This window comes from Malania oleifera, chromosome 2, assembly GCF_029873635.1.
Source record: "Malania oleifera isolate guangnan ecotype guangnan chromosome 2, ASM2987363v1, whole genome shotgun sequence".
NCBI lineage: Eukaryota > Viridiplantae > Streptophyta > Magnoliopsida > Santalales > Ximeniaceae > Malania > Malania oleifera.
This window is the reverse complement of record NC_080418.1, coordinates 59,936,476-59,958,450: the sequence shown is the minus strand read 5'-3', so window position 1 is coordinate 59,958,450 and position 21,975 is coordinate 59,936,476. Positions and strand designations below refer to the sequence as shown.

General features: G+C 38.0%; 1 protein-coding gene across 2 annotated transcripts; it reads left to right on the top strand.

Moving 5' to 3' along the window:
• Positions 1-11,426: 11,426 nt before the first annotated feature.
• LOC131149683 (protein trichome birefringence-like 42) lies at positions 11,427-13,657 on the top strand. Of its 2 annotated transcripts, none has more exons than XM_058100350.1 (4): positions 11,427-12,173; positions 12,262-12,436; positions 12,542-12,726; positions 12,812-13,657. In XM_058100350.1, the coding sequence occupies exons 1-4, from the start codon at positions 11,641-11,643 to the stop codon at positions 13,323-13,325; spliced, it is 1,407 nt and encodes a 468-aa protein (XP_057956333.1). In that variant the 5' UTR covers positions 11,427-11,640; the 3' UTR covers positions 13,326-13,657. The 2 variants fall into 2 exon arrangements, with proteins under 2 accessions (XP_057956333.1, XP_057956334.1); XM_058100351.1 differs by having other exon boundaries at positions 11,429-12,173; positions 12,590-12,726.
• The last annotated feature ends 8,318 nt before the right edge of the window (positions 13,658-21,975 follow it).

Here is a 21,975-nt window from a genome sequence, read left to right as displayed (position 1 = left end):
GGGTGTTGCAATAATGATTGGATATATGATGCATAGTGGAATAAAAACGCATCAAGCAAATCAATCCCAACCAGTAAATAAGAAATAACAAGCACAACAACAAGATTTACTAGTTTAGCAAGGCCTACATCTACGGAAGCAATGACACAAGAATTTCACTAAGGAAATATCAAAGTACATAATACACTTCACAAATGATCACACACGCTTCAATACACATCCAGAATGACATATATAATAGTCTCTCGGAGGTTTCCCTCCAATTACCTAACCAACCCAACGTTCAAATTCAAAATTCAAAATTCAAAATCTGATTGTAGCCCAGAAACACTCATTGACGAGAACAAGGGATTCGTCTACGAGAAAAAGAAGGACACTCGACGACTAGTCTAGTCATTTGTTGACGATCGTTTAAATTTGCTCTCGGTATCTAGAAAACTCCGAGTTTTCCTTGCTTTCGGGATCTACTCGTCGACAAGCACATGTCACTCGTCGATGAGTCCATGCTGTGTCCCCCTTCCTTCCTTTGTTTATAAAACTCCAAGTATAAGAGTCATACCTTAAACAACAATCTCCACATTGACAATTATACGCCCCATTAGGAGAATCCTGAAAAACATGTTTAACTACTTCACCTTGAATTTGAAAACGCACGGTTGGGTTTGTCTCCCTTCTATCAATTGAGACATGAAGTAAGTCCAAACAATGCTTGAACTTTTCATAAGTAATCGATTTCGTCAACATATCCGTTGCATTTTTAGAATTGTGAACCTTCTTTAATACGAGTTCACCTGAAGTAATCAACTCTCGAACCCTGTGGAACCTCACATTAATATGTTTAGTTCTAGCATAGTACACCTGATTCTTCATCAAATAAATGACACTCTGATTATCACAATGCAGCACCACTCCATCTTGCTGTGATCCCAGCTCTTTGACCAAACTGGTAAGCCATAAGGCTTCCTTTGCAGTTTCGACAACTGCCATATATTTCGCCTCAGCCGTGAATAACGCTACCAGAGATTGAACCATGGATCTCCAACATATAGGTCCTCCTACAAGGGTAAAAATATAACCCGTTATAGACCTTCTGTTATCCATACCTCTTGCATAGTAAGCATTAACATACCCTATAACTAAAGGACAGCCATTTTGGTTTCCGAACATGATGCCATATACTGATGTACACTGTAAGTATCTGAATATCCATTTGACAGCTTCCCAATGCCGTCTTCTAAGATTAGAGGGAAACTTTCTAACGACGCTCATAGCATGTGCCAAATATGGCCTCATACACACCATGACAAACATTAAACTCCCCACAGTGCTAGCATAGGGGACCTTTGACATATCCCAGATATCCTCATCCGTACTTGGGCAATCTGCAGTTGACATCTTGAAATGAATCGCTATAGGTGTACACACCGATATCACATTTTCCATGCTAAACCTCTCCAACACCTTCTGTACATAACCACCTTGAAATAACCATAACCTCCCTATAGTTCTGTCTCAGCAAATCTCCATCCCAAGTATTTTCTTGGCTAAAGCAAGATACTTCATGTTAAACTTTTTATGCAATAGTTCCTTTAACTGATTTACCTTAGTTAAATCTTTTGCAGCTATCAACATCTCATCATCATACAATAATAAGAAAATAAGAGAACCATCATCAAGTTTGTTCACATATACGCAACAGTAATACTCACACCTTTTGTAACCAATCTTGATCATGTAGGAATCAAATCTTTTATACCATTGCCTTGGAGACCGTTTCAGCCCATAAAGAGTTTTCTTCAACTTGCAAACTAAGTTTTCTTTCCTTGGTTTACTGAATCCTTCCGACTGTACCATATAGATCTTTTCCTCTAAGTCACCATGAAGAAACGCTGTCTTCACATCCATTTGTTCAAAATGAACATCATAATGGGCTACCAACCCCAAAACAATCCTAATAGAAGTATGTCGAACCACAGGTGAAAAGATTTCATCATAATCTATTCCATTCTTCTATGAGTATCCTTTTCCTCCAACCGTGCCTTGAATTTCTCTCATTCATTTTCTGGAATTTCCTCATTCTTCTTATATACCCCATTTGCAACCTATTGGTCTCTTCCCATCTAGAAGCACCACCAAATCCCAAGTTTGATTCTTGTGTAGCGATTTCGTTTCTTCAATCATTGCACCCATCCACATACCTTTCTCCTAGTTAGGCACTGCCTCTTCAAATATAGTTGGATCGTTGCATCTTGTAAGAAAATCATAAGATACTGATTCTTCAAATCCATACCTTGGTGGAGGTTTGATAGTACGTCTGGATCTCCCTATTGGAAGATGATCGACTTGCTGCTTTCACGAGCTAAACCTCCCCGTAACCATAAGACCATGATCGTTGTCGTTGCCTTGAGCTTCCAACTCCACTTACACTACATGTTCCTTACTGCCCCTAACTTTCTAGCTCTATTTCTATTCATCACAATCTTGAGTACGCTTTGCCATAGCCTTCTCATCAAAGACTACATCCCTAGTAATCACCACCTTGTTTGCCAATGGGTCCCACAACTTGTACCCCTTCACACCCTCTGGATATCCCAAAAAGATGCAACGACGTGATTTTGGGTCAATATTAGACCTCTTCTCACTAGATATGTGAACATAGGCTGGACACCCAAATACTTTCAATTCGGAGTAGGCTGCTACATTTCTCGTCCATACCTCTTCTGCCACTTTACCCTATAGTGACACCCTTGGTGATTGGTTTATCGAATAGCAAATCATACTAACTATCTTAGGCAAGAAGTTTTTCGGTAGCCCTGTATTAAGCCTAAGACACTGAGCTCTTTCAGCCAGAGTCTGATTCATCCTTTTAGCCACACCATTTTGTTGAGGTGTTCGACAAACGGTAAAGTGACTTTTAATACTCTTCTGCGGACAAAACTCCATAAACTCGAGAATCAACGTACTTGGTCCTATTATCTGACCTTAAATATTTGATTCTCCTCTTTGTCTAGTTTTCCACTTCAACCTTCCAAATCTTAAACCTGGCAAACATATTAGACTTGTGTCGCATGAATTATACCCAAACTTTCCGTGAGTAATCATAAATAAAACTCATATAATACACATGTCCAACCTTTGATGCAACTCTAACTGGACCCCAAACATTGGAATGCACATAATTAAGATTACGTTTCGTCTTGTGAACAGCTGACTTGAATTTTTCCCTTTTTTGTTTTCCAAGTACACAAATTTTGCAAAAATCAAGCTGACTTGATTTCAAACCTTTCAAAAGTTTCCTCTTGTGTAATTCCTTCATACCATATTCCCCCATAGGCCCATGCTGACCTTATAGGTCATACCTAGTTTTGATAATGACAAATACTCTTAGTATTTGATGGCTTTCGAGTTTGTGTGTAGGTATATAATTAGTAGATCAACTTATGGCACATGAAGATTCAAAGTCTAAAGACCCAGAAGCTTTCTCTTTATGTACTTTATATTATTGCCTTATTCGGGTCTGTAATAGTAACATAGGGCAAAGGTTTGTAATAATCCGCATTGCATGCATGTAAGTCTTAATAAGATCAAAGACCTTAGAAAGCCCTTAGGTCCTTGCACATACATATAAAATAATCCCCATAATCACTTATATTATCAGGGGATTTAATTGGAGAAAAACATGACTTAAAGGCAAAAGTTGTGAGAATTCAAGCGACCGAACCCTTGGTGTTCAAAACACCTTGGATGCCCGAACCGTGGACCGGTCAACATGTTGACCTGAGTTCGACAAATCAAAATAAAATACATGTATTGTCCACAGTCGACCGAACCGCTAATCTGACCTTTCCCAATAACTTGGCAGCTCGAACTTATACGTTCAAAATAGCCTTGGGCGACCGAACACATGAGTTTGGTAAATTGAACTCTAGACTGGGCACCTGAATCTCGGACAGTGTGGGAATCGCCTTGGTTCAGAAAACTGAACCCTTGCTCAGGCGATCGAACGTCCAAAACTGACTTTTTTCATCGTCTTTGTTCGGGCGATCGAACCGTGGTTCAACCCCCCGAAACTCTCGGGTTGTTTTATATTTTTGCTACATTTAAGACAGTTAAAAAGGGTTATTTTTACTAAACTGTTTTAAAACAAATTTAATAATTCCTTACATGTCCCCAACGGTTATAATTTTTACCATTTCTATATATAAGGGTTCATTTGCAAGGATTAGTGAGAAATTAACAAAGTGATTAGTGAAAAATCCTCTAAAAATTTTCAAAGCCTATATATCTCAAATACTCCCAAACACTCTCCTACTTGAAATTTGTATTGTTTGATTTTTGTATTAAGAGTTTGCCTAGGGTTCTTCCCACAAATTTAACTTGATAAATCTAGCATTGGGAAAACTCATTTCCTTGAGGATCTTTATATTGTCATTGCAAGATTCGTTAAGTAATAACTTTTGTGTGTAAAATATTTTACAAAGTTTGATTTCAAACAACTCTTGTGCTTGATACAATTTGAGACAATTTTTTTGAGTTCATTTGAATATTATTGTTAGCATCTTTGAAATACTAATATGATATTGAGATTTGATATACTTTGCTTTCGAAGATTAGCTTGTTTGAGCACTCTTGTGCATACTTGAAATTATCATTGTATTGAGTGTAGATTGCACATATACACCACTGAACTTATCATTCTTACATTTTTGGTGTGCATTAATTTGTGATTTTGCTTAGTGGTACATATTCTCTTGTGTAAGAAGCATTTCTGTGTACATAAATTTTCATACATTTGTTATATTCGAGGCGTGGGCCTGAAGAGGGAGACTAGCCCTGTGAAATAGTCTCGAATTGGCTTCAGCCCGGTTAGGAAAGTTAGGTGCACCATCTTGGTAAGGTGCGGTTGTAGGTTGAGGTCAACCCCATTAATTGACTTCATTGTAAACGGTGCTGCTCCACCCGTTAAGTGAGCATTAATGGAATCCTCAGGCTTGCGAGCTAGAGGTGGGGAAGTAGGCATAGTTGGCCAAACCCCGATAACGTATCGTACGTGTACTTTACATTTTCACAATTTATTTACTGCACGTATATATTTTATTGTGAATGATTGGGTTTATAATTGAATAGACAAACCCTATGTTGCATAATACTGCTAATCTGGTTTAACCTAGGAGATAAACTTTTAAATACCCAATTCACCTCCTTCTTGGGAATACACCAAAGTCAACAACCCAAGATGCATATGCCAGAAGATGGTCTCATTGGATTCAGCATCTACGACTACAGCTCCACCGATAATAGTAGTTCCCCGCAATGTGTAAATATTCCCATCTAACTTTCATCCTTTCATCACCATCAGATTTCCTTTCCAAACTTTCATAACTCCACCTTCGGACTTGTAATTGAAACCATTACAATCTAAAGTGCCAAGTGATATCAAACTCTTCGTCAATTCCGGTATATGTCTTACATTGCTCAAGGTTCTCACAACACCATCAAACATTTTTATCATAACACTTTTTATGTCAATGATCTTATAAGAAACATCATTAGCCATTAGAACTGAACCTCAATTCCCTTACTTGTTAGTGTTAAATCACTCCTTGTTTTGAGTCATATGGTAAGAACAAGTCGAGTCAAGTATCCAAGAGTCCGTAAGATTATCCGACCACGATGAAACTGAAAGAACATCACCATCACTGCAAACTAAACCTCTTTATTGAACCACATTCAATAATTTCCAAATCCCCTCATGCTTTGTATCATTTCTCTTCTTTCAATTTTGACACTTTGGTTTCACATGCCCCTTTTTACCGCATTTATAACACTGGATTTCCTTTTTCTTCTTAGATTGAGTGTGAGATATCTAACTTTACCCACTGTTGAAGTTTCCTTTGCCACGCTCAATGTTACATTTCACCACAAGTCCTTCTCCTTCATCACATAATTTTTGCCTTTGATGAAAATTCACTAAAGAACTTGTTATCTCTTTTAGATCAAGAGTCTCTTTTCCCCCCACGTAAGGGTGGTAACTAGATGTTCATAGGTATGAGTCGATGGCAAGGAGTTTAGTAACATCAACGCCTTATCATCTTCATCAAACTTAACATCAACTCTCCTCAAATCACTTATGATTTGATTAAAGGCATTAATATGTTGATCTAAGTTTGATCCTTCAATCATTTTAAGCCAATAAAGACGCTGCTTAAGAAAAAGTTTATTATTGAGTGATTTGGACATGTACCGACTTTCTAACTTTCACCATATAGCCGCTGGAGAATCCTCCTCCATCACATGATAGAGAACTTCATCGGCCAAACACAAGCGTATTGTAAAAGTGGCCTTTGTTTTCAAATCTCCCCATGTTGCCTCATCCATTTCTTCTGGTTGAACGTCAAGTAAAGCCTGAGCCATTCCTTGTTGCACAAGAATATCCTTGACTCTCCTCTACCATAAACCAAAATTTCCAGTTCCGTCAAATTTGATAATGTAAAATCTTGCAGAAGAATTTGTTGAAAATAAGGATCGTATATAGGATACACAGCGAAATAAAAATGCAAGAAGCAAATTAAACTCAACCAGGAAAATAAGAAACAACAAGCACAACAACAAGATTTATGTAGTTCGGCAAAGCCTACATCCATGGAAGTAATGACACAAGAATTCAATAAGGAAATAAAAAAGTACACAATACACTTCACAAATAATCACACACATTGTCAATACATGCCCAGAATGACATACATAAGAGTCCTTCAAAGATTTCCCTCTAATTACCCAACCACCCCAACGTTCAAATTCAAAATTCAAAAAATTGCTCGCAGCTCAGAAACAATCGTCAACAAGAAAAGGGGATTCGTCAACGAGATGAAAAAGGACACTTGTCGACTAGTCTAGTCACTTGTCGATGATCCTTTAAATCTGCTCTTGGTATCTCAGAAACTCTGAGTTTTTTCTTACTCTTAGGATCTACTCGTCGACGAGGACAGGGCACTCGTTGACGAGTTCCTTTTGCTGCTCTGCACCAAGAACACGTCCATATGCTTTTCCTCCCTTTATTTATAAACCCATAAAGTATAAGAGTCATACAATAAACAACACCTTCCTTGAGGTTTCAAAAATTTCAAAGACCTCCTTTAAGGTTTTTTAAAAGGACATAAACATCTCTTAATATTTTGTGAAAAGAAAAGTTCTTTTAAATGAAGTATATGTCTTTTTTATAAACCTTGGGAGAAGTTTGTGGCATTTTTAAAACCTTGGAAGAGGTTTGTGTATTTTTGAAACTTGATGGGTGGTCCTCTTTTTGTCAAACCTAAGAAGAGATTAATATCTTTTTCCGTAAGCAAAATGAAGGGGATTTTCCTTGATGTTTCAAAAATCTTGGAGACCTCTCCTGAAATTTCAAAAATTTAGGGAACCTCCCATGAGGTTTTTTAGAAAGATACACATCTCTCCTTATGTTTTGTTAAAAAAAAAAAAAAAGTCTTTTGAGGAGGGGTTTGCGTTTTTTTTTTCCAAATCTCGTGACATGTGTCTGTTTTCCAAACCTTGAAGGATGTGAGCGTCTTTTATCCTATATTTTAATAATGCATGTGTGTGTGTATATATATATATATTAATTAGATTAACTTCATTAAGTCAATGGCCAACAAAATTTTTGTCACTAACTTCATAAATCCGAAGGATCTCTAGTTATTTTTAAGACGGAAGATAAAAAAACAGTAGAGCCAGCGTGTGTGAGGTGGAGTGAACGAATTTAAAGAAGCTATCAAAATATATTCTGTTTGTTATTAATTAGTTGCTGCAGTTGTTCTTCACGTGTTGCATTTAACGGCTTATTGTTTGTATTTAGTTTTTTTTTTCTGTTGTTTAGTTTTTCTGATGGTTCAATTTCATGTATATATACTTTGCTGAGTACAATGAGAATAATAAGAAAGGATAACGATAATTCACGCAGCTTTTCTAGACCTCTCAATGGCTTCTACTTTTTTCTTCTTCATCTCCATACTTCACTGCAACCCTCTGTTTTCTGTAAAATGGTATCAAAGCCAATCTTGATTGCACACTATTTTTTCTTTGAAGAAAGATACATTCAACATTTCATTTTCTTCTTGTTTTTTTTTTTCATCATGACTTCTCCTGTTTCATCCTATGAAATTGATCCATCTAATCCATATTTCATCCATCATGGTGAATGTCCTAGTTCACTTCTAGTATCTCAGCAATTGACTGGACTTGATGATTATCTAAGTTGGAGGCATGCCATAATTTTAGCTTTATCAGCGAAAAACAAATCTAGTTTCATAAATGACACAATAGCAAAGCCAAAGGATGAAGATTGTCTGTTTGCAGCCTAGTCAAAATGCAATACAATGATCCTTTCTTGGCTCTTAAATGCTGTTTCTAGAGACATAGCATCAAGTGTTTTGTATCATGAATCTGCGAAAGATTTTTGGGATGATCTTGCTGTTCATTTTCAACAATCAAATGGATCACGTCTCTATCAATTAAAGAAGGACATCTCCAATCTGATGCAAGAAAACTTAACTGTAACAGCATATTTTACTAGGCTCAAAGGTTTGAGGGATGAATTGTCCAATTACATAGCCACTAATAAATGTGTTTGTGGTCGAGGATGTGCCTAGGGAAAGTCATCTCATGAGGATTATGTGCTACAATTTCTTATGGGGTTAAATGACACATATTCACAAATTCGTGGACAAATATTGTTGAGTGATCCTTTGCCTTCAATCAGCAAAGTATATGCACTGATTGTTCAGGAAGAACGACAAAGAGCAGCTATAGAGCATGTGCCTTCTATTGAATCTGCAACAATGATGAGTAAAAATTATTCCCCAAATGCACATCAGCAAAGACATTACAAATATAACAAGCAAAAAGGGCCATGTTATCATTGTGGTTATGAGAATCACACAGCAGAAAAATGTTATAAACTACATGGTTATCCTCTTGGCTACAAATTTACCAAAAATAAGTCAGCATCAAGATTCAGTAATCCTCTTGGTTACACCACGTCTTCTAATCAAGTTGTTGCAGATAAAGATTCAGTAAGCGTAACAAATTCTTGCCCTTTTACTCCAGAACAATGTGAGCAGCTTTTGAGTCTCCTCAAGAATTCTAATTCAACATCTTTATCATCTGCCTTTGCTGTAAACAACAGCACAACTCTTTCCATGTCAAGTAGATCTTTTCCTAGTATTTTTTCTGTGTTTCAATCTACTAAAACCAATCCTTGGATCATTGATATGGGTGCTACTGATCATATCATACATTCGGCATCAATATTTCATTCTTGTTCTCGTATTACATCTAAAGTTCAATTGCCAAATGGACAAAAAGTTGAATCCACCCATATTGGTACAGTTAAGCTTTCAAATGATTTATGCTTAACTGATGTGTTGTGTGTCCCTGCATTTAATTTCAATCTTCTTTTAGTCAGCAAGTTAACTTCCAACTCAAATTTACAGTTGTATTTTACTTCTTCACATTGTTATATATAGGACCTTGTGAGCAAGAAGATCTACTAGAAATAGAACACAAGCAAGTTATTTAAAAGATTTTCATTGTTATGCTGTAGACCACTCCAAGAATGACTCTTGTTCATCAGGTACATTGTATCCCTTGTCATCAGTAATATCTTATCATCGTCTATCTTCATCTCATAAATGTTTCACACTAGCATTATCCATACACCATGAACCTCATAGTTTTCAAGAAGCTTCTAAGTTTGCACATTGGTGTGATGCTATGGATGTTGAAATTAAGGCTCTTGAGGAAAATAAGACATGGGCTCTCACTAATCTACCAGCAGGTAAGACATCCATTGGATGTAAGTGGGTTTATAAAGTAAAACATAGAGCTGATGGTAGCATTGAGCGTTATAAAACTCATTTGGTTGCAAAGGGTTATACGCAATGTAAAGGAATTGACTATCATGAAACTTTTTCACCTGTTGTCAAGATGAGCACTGTAAGCTCTTGCAGCAATTAATAATTGGTATTTGCATCAGCTATATGTAAATAATGCTTTTTTACATGGGGACCTTGAAGAAGTATACATGACTCTTCCTCCAGGCTATCATACTTCCTTAAAGTCACAAGTTTTGAGTTTAAATAAATCTCTTTATGGTCTAAAACAAGCATTAAGGCAATGGTTCTCCAAACTTTCTACTACTCTGATTTCTGATGGTTTTATTCAATCTGAAGCAGACCAATCTCTGTTCATCAAGAAAACCAGCTCTTTTTTCATCGCTCTATTGGTTTATATGGATGATATTATGCTTGCTGCTAATGCTGCATCAAATATTCCAGAATTCGCATCATTTTTAAATGCTCAATTCAGATTGAAGGATTTAGGTTCTCTCAAATATTTCCTTGGCCTAGAAATTTCTCGAGCAAAACAAAGAATTTCATTGTGTCAACGAAAATATGCATTAGATTTGCTAGAAGATGCTGGTATGTTGGCAGCTAAACCAACAAATTTTCCAATGGGTCCTCATTTAAAACTCTCTCGATATGAAGGTGATTTATTGATTGATATTACTCATTATAGAAGATTAATTGGTAGATTACTTTACCTCACTGTTACAAGACCTGATATTTCCTATTCAGTACAAGTTCTCAGTCAATTTTTGACTGAACCAAGGAAACCTCATCTTGATGTTGCCTTATGGGTTTTAAGGTATATTAAAGGTGCACCATCACAAGGGTTGTTCTACTCCAGCTCTTCTTCACCAAATCTACAAGTTTTTTCATATTCTGATTGGGCCGGTTGTGTTGACACTAGACGATCAGTAATAGGGATTTGTGTTTTAATAGGTGATTCCCTTGTGACTTGGAAATCTAAGAAACAGACAGTAGTATCTTGTTCTTCTGCAGAGTCAGAATATAAAGCTATGGGTACTGTATGTTCTGAAATTGTTTGGATGCTACAACTCTTTCGTGAACTTGACATTCCTCATTCACAAGTTGTTTCTTTGTTTTGTGACAACAAAGCAGCCATCCACATCACTGCTAATCCAGTATATCATGAGAGAACCAAACACATCGAAGTGGATTGCCATTTTATCCGACAACTTATTCAGCGAGGTGTTATCAAAACCAATCATGTCAAGACAACTTGCCAATTGACTGATATTTTTACAAAGGCACTAGGCTCTCAACCTTTCAGCAACTTTTTATCCAAGATGGGTATTCATAATATCTATACTCCATCTTGAGGTGGCGTGTCAAAATATATTCTGTTTGTTATTAATTAGCTACTGCAGTTGTTAGTTGCTGCATTGTTCTTCACGTGCTCCATTTAACTTATTATTTGTAATTAGTTTTTTTTTCTGTTGTTTAGTTTTTCTGATGTTCAGTTTCGTGTATATATACTCTGCCGAGTACAATGAGAATAATAAGAAAGGAGAAGGATAATTCACGCAACTTTTCTGCACCTCTCAATGGCTTCTACATTTTTCTTCTTCATCTCCATACTTCACTGCAACCCTCCTTTTCTGTAAAATCATCAAAATTCAAGCTTTGCAAACCAACTTCTTCACGACCCCCAACCTTCTTTTTCTCCTCTTTAACAAAGACACAACTACACCACAGCATCACGCAAGAAACCCATACAGACATGGAGACCAGCTCCACCATCAACGAGAGATGGAATCTCTGTGCAATTGCAAGCTTCATGGGTTGCCTCATTATGCTGGCGGGTCTCAAGCAGATGCAGAGCCATGACGGCATAACCCTCTCCTCTTTCCAGAACTTAACCATATTCGCTGCTTCCTCAGATGACCAGCCTTCCCCGCAATTAAAGCTCACCGAAAATGGCAGACCCACAACCCAAATCACAGAGGAGGAGAACGTAACCATCTCCGCAGAGTTCGCATCCAAATCATTGAACTTTTCGGAAAATGGCAAACCCAGAAGCCAGGGAGAAGAGGAAAACTTTTCTGAAACTGGCGAAACCAGAAGCCAGAAAGATGAGAAGAAGCAATGTAACATCTTCGATGGGAAATGGGTGCATGACCCAGAGGCCAATCCTCTGTACCATGGCTTCCAGTGTCCATTTCTCAGTGATCAAGTGAGCTTCCAGAGGAATGGGCGCCCTGACTCTGACTATGAGAAATGGGGTTGGGTAGCCAGAGAGTGTGAAATTCCAAGGTAACTAATGCTCTGCTCTCATATATACATATATGACTGCTTTTCAGCCTTGGAAAAAAATTGACAAGGCTAATTGTTTGTTGCGAAGGTTTAATGGCACGGACATGTTGGAGAGACTGAGAGGGAAGAGAGTGGTACTGGTTGGGGACTCCCTCAACAGAAACCAGTGGGAGTCTCTGGCTTGCCTCCTTTATTCTGCCATTCCTCCCTCTCGAGCTTTCGTCGATCTGCAAAGTGGCGATTACAAGGTCTTCAAAGCTAAGGTAGGAGGATTAACGCCATTCGTAATTTCCACAGCAGAAAGGCAGTTATCGAGCCATTAACGCCATAGAAAGAAGGTTAATTTTTTGTAGTTAATTAATTAATAGGACTATGACTGTTCTGTGGAGTTCCATTGGAGCCCGTTTCTGGTGCAGTTAGACGATTCCCAAGCACATGGGAACAGAGCTCTGAGGCTCGACAAGCTTCCAGCCTCCGCCCGTCGGTGGCGAGGTGCCTCCGTTATGGTGTTCAACAGCGGCCACTGGTGGACGCACACCGGCAAGTCCAAAGCGTGAGTACATGAAATTTTACTAAAGAAATTTACACCCGGAAAGGGAAAAAGAAAGTTGACCGAGGGAGGATTGAAAATTTTGCAGGTGGGACTTTTTTGAGCTCAGGGGAGCGGTGGCAGAGATGGAGATGGAATCGGCTTTCGAGACGGCCATGAACACCTGGTCCAATTGGATTAATCACAATGTGGATCCCAACAAAACCACTGTGTTCTTCAGGAGCTTCTCGCCGGAGCACATGGGGAAGGATTGGTGTTTCAGAGAGACCCAACCCATCACTGACGAGTCCCGGGTGCCGTCGGTTCCGGGGTCGGTGACCACGAAAATCGTGGAGAGGGCGATTGAGGCGACGAGTACGCGGGTGAGATACTTGAACGTGACGAGGCTGTCTAAATATCGGCGAGACGCGCACCCGAAGGTGTACACGACGAAACAGGGGAAGCTGTTGACAAAGCGGCAGCAAATGCAGCCGGAGTCGTATGCGGATTGCAGCCACTGGTGTCTCCCCGGATTGCCGGATACCTGGAACTCCCTACTCTATGCGTCCTTGGTTTTGGAAGATGAACAAAATCAGAGTTACAGTTCTTCCCCTCTATTGTAGTTTGAAGAGAGAAATCTTTCCAGGAACAGACGAATAGATGAAAAAGAATGAATGAAAGAGACGAGTAGAAATTGTAGGAGAAAAAGGTCGGGTCTACTGCATAATTTGAAAAAATAAGGACATAATCATATTTACTAACCAGCTTTTGATGGAGTAAGGAAGTCTACACCAGCAAAAATTATGTGGCGGACCAGTTTTCTCATTGCAATGTTTCTCCAAATAGACAAATTAGTGGGAAATTATGGAGGGAATCTTCTCCATATCTCTATGTGTATTTTTTTTTTTATAAAACTTTAAACATGTTAAAAATAAATTCCCTTTTCATGCCTCTAAACACATTGAAAATGAATTTCATTTTTTTTATATCTCGAACAAAGATCAATTTGTCACATATTTGATATCTAAAATACAGGTATGCGGACTTTGTAATCTTGGAACTCACGAGCTAATGTAAGCTCATTCCTACTCTCTCTCTCTCTCTCTCTCTCTCTCTCTCTCTCTCTCTCTCTCTCTAACTCACAATGCCACTATGCTATTACTTCGCACCACACCAACATCACCTTCAAGAAGCATGCCTAAACCCACATTTCCTCTTTCTTCTCCCTAGTTAGGACTACCATAATCAACTATAAGATGGGCGAGAGCATCTCGAAGATTACATTTGAATTTTAAAAGTTGAAGGCACCTATCAGCTAGAATGGTTTCCTCCCTTAGCAAGGGTGTTGCAATAATGATTGGATATATGATGCATAGTGGAATAAAAACGCATCAAGCAAATCAATCTCAACTAGTAAATAAGAAATAACAAGCACAACAACAAGATTTACTAGTTTAGCAAGGCCTACATCTACGGAAGCAATGACACAAGAATTTCACTAAGGAAATATCAAAGTACATAATACACTTCACAAATGATCACACACGCTTCAATACACATCCAGAATGACATATATAATAGTCTCTCGGAGGTTTCCCTCCAATTACCTAACCAACCCAACGTTCAAATTCAAAATTCAAAATTCAAAATCTGATTGTAGCCCAGAAACACTCATTGACGAGAACAAGGGATTCGTCTACGAGAAAAAGAAGGACACTCGACGACTAGTCTAGTCATTTGTTGACGATCGTTTAAATTTGCTCTCGGTATCTAGAAAACTCCGAGTTTTCCTTGCTTTCGGGATCTACTCGTCGACAAGCACATGTCACTCGTCGATGAGTCCATGTTGTGTCCCCCTTCCTTCCTTTGTTTATAAAACTCCAAGTATAAGAGTCATACCTTAAACAACAATCTCCACATTGACAATTATACGCCCCATTAGGAGAATCCTGAAAAACATGTTTAACTACTTCACCTTGAATTTGAAAACGCTCGGTTGGGTTTGTCTCCCTTCTATCAATTTGAGACATGAAATAAGTCCAAACAATGCTTGAACTTTTCATAAGTAATCGATTTCGTCAACATATCCGCTGCATTTTCAAAATTGTGAACCATCTCTAATATGAGTTCACCTGAAGTAATCACCTCTTGAACCCTATGGAACCTCACATTAATATGTTTAGTTCTAGCATAGTACACCTGATTCTTCACCAAGTAAATAACACTCTGATTATCAAAATGCAGCACCACTCCATCTTGCTGTAATCCCAGCTCTTTAACTAAACTGGTAAGCCATAAGGCTTCCTTTGCAGCTTTGACAACTACCATATATTCCACCTCAGTCATGAACAATGCTACCAGAGATTGAACCATGGATCTCCAACATATAGGTCCTCCTACAAGGGTGAAAATATAACCCGTTGTAGACCTTCTATTATCCATATCTCTTGCATAGTAAGCATTAACATATCGTATAACTAAAGGACAACCATTTTGGTTGCCGAACATGATGCCATATACTGATGTACCCCGTAAGTATCTGAATATCCATTTGACAGCTTCCCAATGCCGTCTTCTAAGATTAAGAGAAACTTACTTACGACACTCATAGCATGTGCCAAATATGACCTAATACACACCATGACAAACATTAAACTCCCCACAGTGCTAGCATAGGGGACCTTTGACATATCGCAGATATCCTCATCCATACTAGGGCAATTTTCAGTTGACAACTTAAAATGAATCGCTATAGGTGTACACACTGGTATCACATTTTCCATGTTAAACCTCTCTAACAGCTTCTATACATAACTGCCTTGAAACAGCCATAACCTCCCTATAGTTCTGTCTCGGGAAATCTCCATCCCAAGTATTTTCTTGGCTAAACCAAAATCCTTCATGTCAAACTCCTCATGCAATAGTTCCTTTAACTGATTTACCTTAGTTAAATCTTTTGCAGCTATCAACATCTCATCATCGTACAATAATAAAAAAATAAGAGAACCATCATCAAGTTTGTTCACATATATGCAACAGTAATACTCACACCTTTTGTAACCAATCTTGATCATGTAGGAATCAAATTTTTTATACCATTGCCTTGGAGACTGTTTCAGCCCATAAAGAGATTTCTTCAACTTGCAAACTAAATTTTCTTTCCCTGGTTCACTGAATCCTTCCGATTGTACCATATAGATCTTTTCCTTTAAGTCACCATGAAAAAACACTGTCTTCACATCCATTTGTTCAAAATGAACATCATAGTGGGCTACCAACCCCAACACAATCCTAATAGAAGTATGTTGGACCACAGGTGAAAAGATTTCATCATAATCTATTCCATTCTTCTATGACTATCATTTTCCACCAACTGTGCCTTGAATTTCTCTCATTCATTTTCTGAAATTGCCTCATTCTTCTTATATACCCCATTTGCAACCTATTGGTCTCTTCCCATCTAGAAGCACCACCAAATCCCAAGTTTGATTCTTGTGTAGCGATTCCGTCTTTTCCATCATTGCACCCATCTACCTACCTTTCTCCTCGTCAGGCACTGCCTCTTGAAATGTAGTTGGATGGTTGCATCTAGTAAGAAAATCATAAGACACTAACTCTTCAAATCCATACGTTGGTGGAGGTTTGATAGTATGTCTGGATCTCCCTATTGGAAGATGATCGACTTGCTGCTTTCCCTAGCTAAACCTCCCTATAACCATAGGACCATGATCATTGTCATTGCCATGAGCATCCAACTCCACCTGCACAACATGTTCCTTACTGTCCTTAACTTTCTGGCTCCTATTTCTATTCATCACAATCTTGAGTACGCTTTGCCATAGCCTTCTCATCAAAGACTACATCCCTACTAATCACCACCTTGTTTGCCAATGGGTCCCACAGCTTGTACCCCTTCACACACTCTGGATATCCCAAAAAGATGCAACGACGTGATTTCGGGTCAATATTAAACCTCTTCTCACTAGACATGTGAACATAGGTTGGACACCCAAATACTTTCAATTTGGAGTAGGCTACTGCATTTCTCGTCCATACCTCTTCTACCACTTTACCCTATAGTGACACCCTTGGTGATTGGTTTATCAAATAGCAAGTCATACTAATTGTCTTAGCCCAGAAGTTTTTCGGTAGCCATGCATTAAGCCTGAGACACTAAGCTCTTTCAGCTAGAGTCCGATTCATCCTTTCAGCCATACCATTTTGTTGAGGTGTTCGACGAACGGTAAAGTGTCTTTTAATACTCTGTTGTGCACAAAACTCCATAAACTTGAGAATCAACGTACTTGGTCCCATTATCTGACCTTAAATATTTGATTCTCCTCTTTGTCTAGTTTTCCACTTCAACCTTCCAAATCTTAAACCTGGCAAACATATTAGACTTGTGTCGCATGAATTATACCCAAACTTTCCGTGAGTAATCATCAATAAAACATATATAATACACATGTCCAACCTTTGATGCAACTCTAACTGGGCCCCAAACATTAGAATGCACATAATTAAGAATACGTTTCGTCTTGTGAACAACTGACTTGAATTTTGCCTTGTTTTGTTTTCCAAGTACACAAATTTTGCAAAAATCAAGCTGACATGATTTCAAACCTTTCAAAAGTTTCCTATTGTGTAATTCCTTCATACCATATTCCCCCATATGCCAATGTTAACCTTATAGGTCATACCCAGTTTTGATAATGACAAACACTCTTGGTATTTGATGGTTTTCGAGTTTGTGTACGGGTATATAATTGGCATATCAACTGATGGCACACAAAGATTCAAAGTCTAAAGACCCAGAAGCTTTCTCTTTATTGTACTTTATATTATTACCTTATTCGGGTCTGTAATAGTAACATAGGGCAAAGGTTTGTAATAATCCGCATTGCATGCATGTAAGTCTTAATAAGATCAAAGACCTTAGAAAGCCCTTAGGTCCTTGCACATACATATAAAATAATCCCCATAATCACTTATATTATCAGGGGATTTAATTGGAGAAAAACTGGACTTATAGGCAAAAGTTGTGAGGATTCGGGCGACCGAACTCTTGGTGTTCAAAACACCTCGAACACTCGAACCGTGGACCAGTCAACATGTTGATTTGAGTTTGACAAATCAAAATAAAATTCACATATCATCCACCGTCGACCGAACCGCTGATCTGACCTTTCCTAACAACTCAGCAGCCCGAACTTATACGTTCAAAATAGCCTCGAATGACCGAACACATGAGTTTGGTAAATCGAACTCTGGACCGGGCACCTGAGTCTCAGATAGTGTTGGAATCGTCTTGGTTCGGCAAATTGAACCCATGCTCAGGCGATCGAACATCCAAAACTGACTTTTTTCATCGTCTCTATTCAGGCGATCAAGCCGTGGTTCAACCCCCCGAAACACTTGGGTTGTTTTATATTTTTACCACATTTAAGACAGCTAAAAAGGGTTATTTTTACTAAACCATTTTAGAAAAAATTTAATAATTCCTTACATGTCCCCAACGGTTATAATTTTTACCATTTCTATATATAAGGATTCATTTGCTAGGATTAGTGAGAAATTAACAAAGTGATTAATGAAAAATCCTCTGAAAATTTCCAAAGCCTATATATCTCAAATACTCTCAAATACTCTCCTACTTCATTTTCTTTGATCATCCAAGCTTAGAGAGAGTATTTAGATTATTAATGCTTCATTCTAAATAGCCCTATACTCATTGAAATATGTATTGTTTGATTTTTTTATTGAGAGTTTGCCTAGGGTTCTTCCCACAGATTTAACTTGATAAATCTAGTGTTGGGAAAACTCATTTGCTTGAGGATCTTAACATTGTCATTGCAAGATTCGTTAAGTAATAACTTTTGTGTGTAAAATATTTTACAAAGTTTGATTTCAAACAACTCTTGTGCTTGATACAATTTGAGAAAATATTTTTGAGTTCGTTTGAATATTATTGCTAGCATTTTTTGAAACACTAATATGATATTGAGATTTGATATACTTTGCTTTCAAAGATTAGCTTGTTTGAACACTCTTGTGCATACTTGAGATTATCATTGTATTGAGTGTAGATTGCACATATACACCACTGAGCTTATTGTTCTTACATGTTTGGTGTGCATTAATTTGTGATTTTGCTTAGTGGTACATATTCTCTTGTGTAAGAAGCATTTCTGTGTACATAAATTTTCATACATTTGTTATATTCCAGGCGTGGGCCTGAAGAGGGTGACTAGCCCTATGGAATAATCCCGAATTGGCTTCAACCCGGTTAGGAAAGTTAGGTGCACCATCCTGGTAAGGTGCGGTTGTAGGTTGAGGTCAACCCCATTAATTGACTTGGTTGTAAACGGTGCCGCTCCACCCGTTAAGTGAGCATTAATGGAATCCTCAGGCTTGCGAGCTAGAGGTGGGGATGTAGGCATAGTTTGCCGAACCCGATAACATATCATGCGTGTACTTTACATTTTCACAATTTATTCACTGCACGTATATGTTTTATTGTGAATGATTGGGTTTATAATTGAATAGACAAACCCTTGGTTGCATAATACTGCTAATCTGGTTTAACCTAGGAGATAAACTTTTAAATACCCAATTCACCCCCTTCTTGGGAATACACCAAAGTCAACAACCCAAGATGCATATGCCAGAAGATGGTCTCATCGGATTCAGCATCTACGACTATAGCTCCACCGATAATAGTAGTTCCCTGCAATATGTAGATATTCCCATCTAACTTTCTTCCTTTCATCACCATCAGATTTCCTTTCCAAACTTTCATAACTCCACCTTTAGACTTGTAATTGAAACCATTACAATCTAAAGTGCCAAGTGATATCAAACTCTTCCTCAATTCCGGTATATATCTTACATTGCTCAAGGTTCTCACAACACCATCAAACATTTTATCATAACACTTCTTACCTCAATGATCTTATAAGAAACATCATTACCCATAAGAACTGAACTTGAATTCCCTTACTTGTAAGTGCTGAATCACTCCTTGTTTTGAGTCATATAGTAAGAACAAGCCGAGTCAAGTATCCAAGAGTCCGTAAGTTATCCGACCCCGATGAAACTGAAATAACATCACCATCGCTACAAACTAAACCTCCTTCTTGAACCACATTCCCTAATTTCGAAATCCCCTTATGCATTTCAGCATTTCCCTTCTTCAAATTCAGACACTCCGATTTCACATGCCCTTTTTTACAGCATTTATAACATCGGATTTCTTTTTCTTGTTGGATTGAGTGTAGGATTTCTAACTTGACCCACTATTGAACTTTCCTTTGCCACGATCATTGTTACCTTTCCCCATAAGTCTTTCTCATTCATCACAAATTTTTAACCTTTGAAGAAAATTCAGTAAATCACTTATTACCTCTGTTAGCTTAGTCGTCATCCCAAGGGGGGGGGTGAATTGGTATTTTTAAAATTTAATATATAGGTAAATATTCTAATACCAGTATATTCACAACCCTATGGTTAATCTAGTGCAAGTAATGAAAATGTATACTGGAAAGTAAATAAAGCAATTTAATCAAACATATATGCACTAGAGAACAGTAAAGTAAAGGTGACATGCAGAAATGTTATAGAGGTTCGGCCAATTGCCTATGTCCCCGTCTTGGCTAACAAGCACAAGGATTACCACTATACTTGCTTACTTAAATGGGTAGAACGACACCTACACAAACCAGGTCAATTAGCACAGGGCTGACCTCAACCTTTACAACCAGGTCAATTAACACAGGGTTGACCTCAACCTACACAATCCTTACCAGGTTGGATTACCACCCCCCTCAGGCCACGCCTGGAAATACAATAGTATTCGCTCAAATAAATGGTACAAAAATAGTGCTTTCACGTAAAGCATATATGTACCCAAATATGCATGTTCACATACACATCAATAACATGGATATAGTGTAAGCTCAGTGATGTTAGTTTTGTGCAATCAATACCCGATCACAATATAATCAGTAAAATGCTCAACGGTGTTCAACACAAGCAATATCTTGTAATCTAAACAAGGTGTTTCAATAGCACATCAATATTCCAAGTATACAAATCAGATAATCAAATTAGTTTAAGAAAGTTTTCTTCAATGTAATATGCACAAAACTAGTTTGAAAATATTTTCTTATTTGAAATAATTTTTGCACACAAAAAATAAAGCTATTGGATACTTGCAACAAAGATGCAAATACCCTAAGCTTCCTTAGTTTATCCCCACACAAGATTTATAATATGAAAATCCGTGGGATAAACCTAAGCTAAACTCCCCAAAAAGAATATCTCTATCACACAAAAAAGTGGGAGTATTTAGCAAGATTTAGTAATCACAATCACACAAAAAGAACTCTCACAATCTTAGAATATATCAAAGGAATGGATATTTGAGAGTATTTGGCCAAAAGATGTATTTTCAAAAGAGAGGATATTTTGGCGAATCTATTGCTAATCTTACCTTAATCATGCAAATGAAGTCATATTTATAGACAGGGGTAAAATTATAACCGTTTGGGATATGATGGGAATAATTAAAAAAATCTCAAATGATTAAAATGCAATTAGCTCGAAATAACCCTGTTTAGCTACGATTAAACCAATTTTAACTCGCCAAGGTTCGGGTGGCTGAACCGAGGTTCGATTGCCCGAACAGACATAGTAATAAAAGTAATTTAAATGAGTTTGGTCACCCGTGTCTTGGTTTGGCAGCCCGAATCAAAGTCAGTAGCATTTCTTCGTAGGTTCGGGTGCTCGGTCTATTGTTCGGTGGCCCAAAACCATGCGTTCGGTCGCTCGGGGCAATTTTTGAACTAAATGGCTTGGTCACCCAAGTTGGTGGAATGTCCCTTTCAAAGGGTTCGGGTGCCCGAGGAAGATATGTGTATTATAGTTTGGTCACCCGAGAGCTTGGTCAACATGTTGACTTCTCAACATTCAAGCGCCCGAGGAGTTTTGTACTCCAAGGGTTCGGTCGCCCGAGCTCTCTCAAAATCCCTAATATTTTTCAATTTAAGCACATATTTAACACTCCTTTATATTATATTATGTGTGTGTGAGTGTTGGGACCTAAGGTCTTACTAGGGTCTTTTTAAGGGTCGTTTTGAGATAGTCCCAAAAATCCAGCGTCGGTTGACCGAAGGGTGCCCTAAGGTCATTCAACCCCTATGGTCATTTTGAGCTTACCATATAGCCAATATGCATGATGTGTAGGTAAGATAAATACATACCACATCCTAAGTT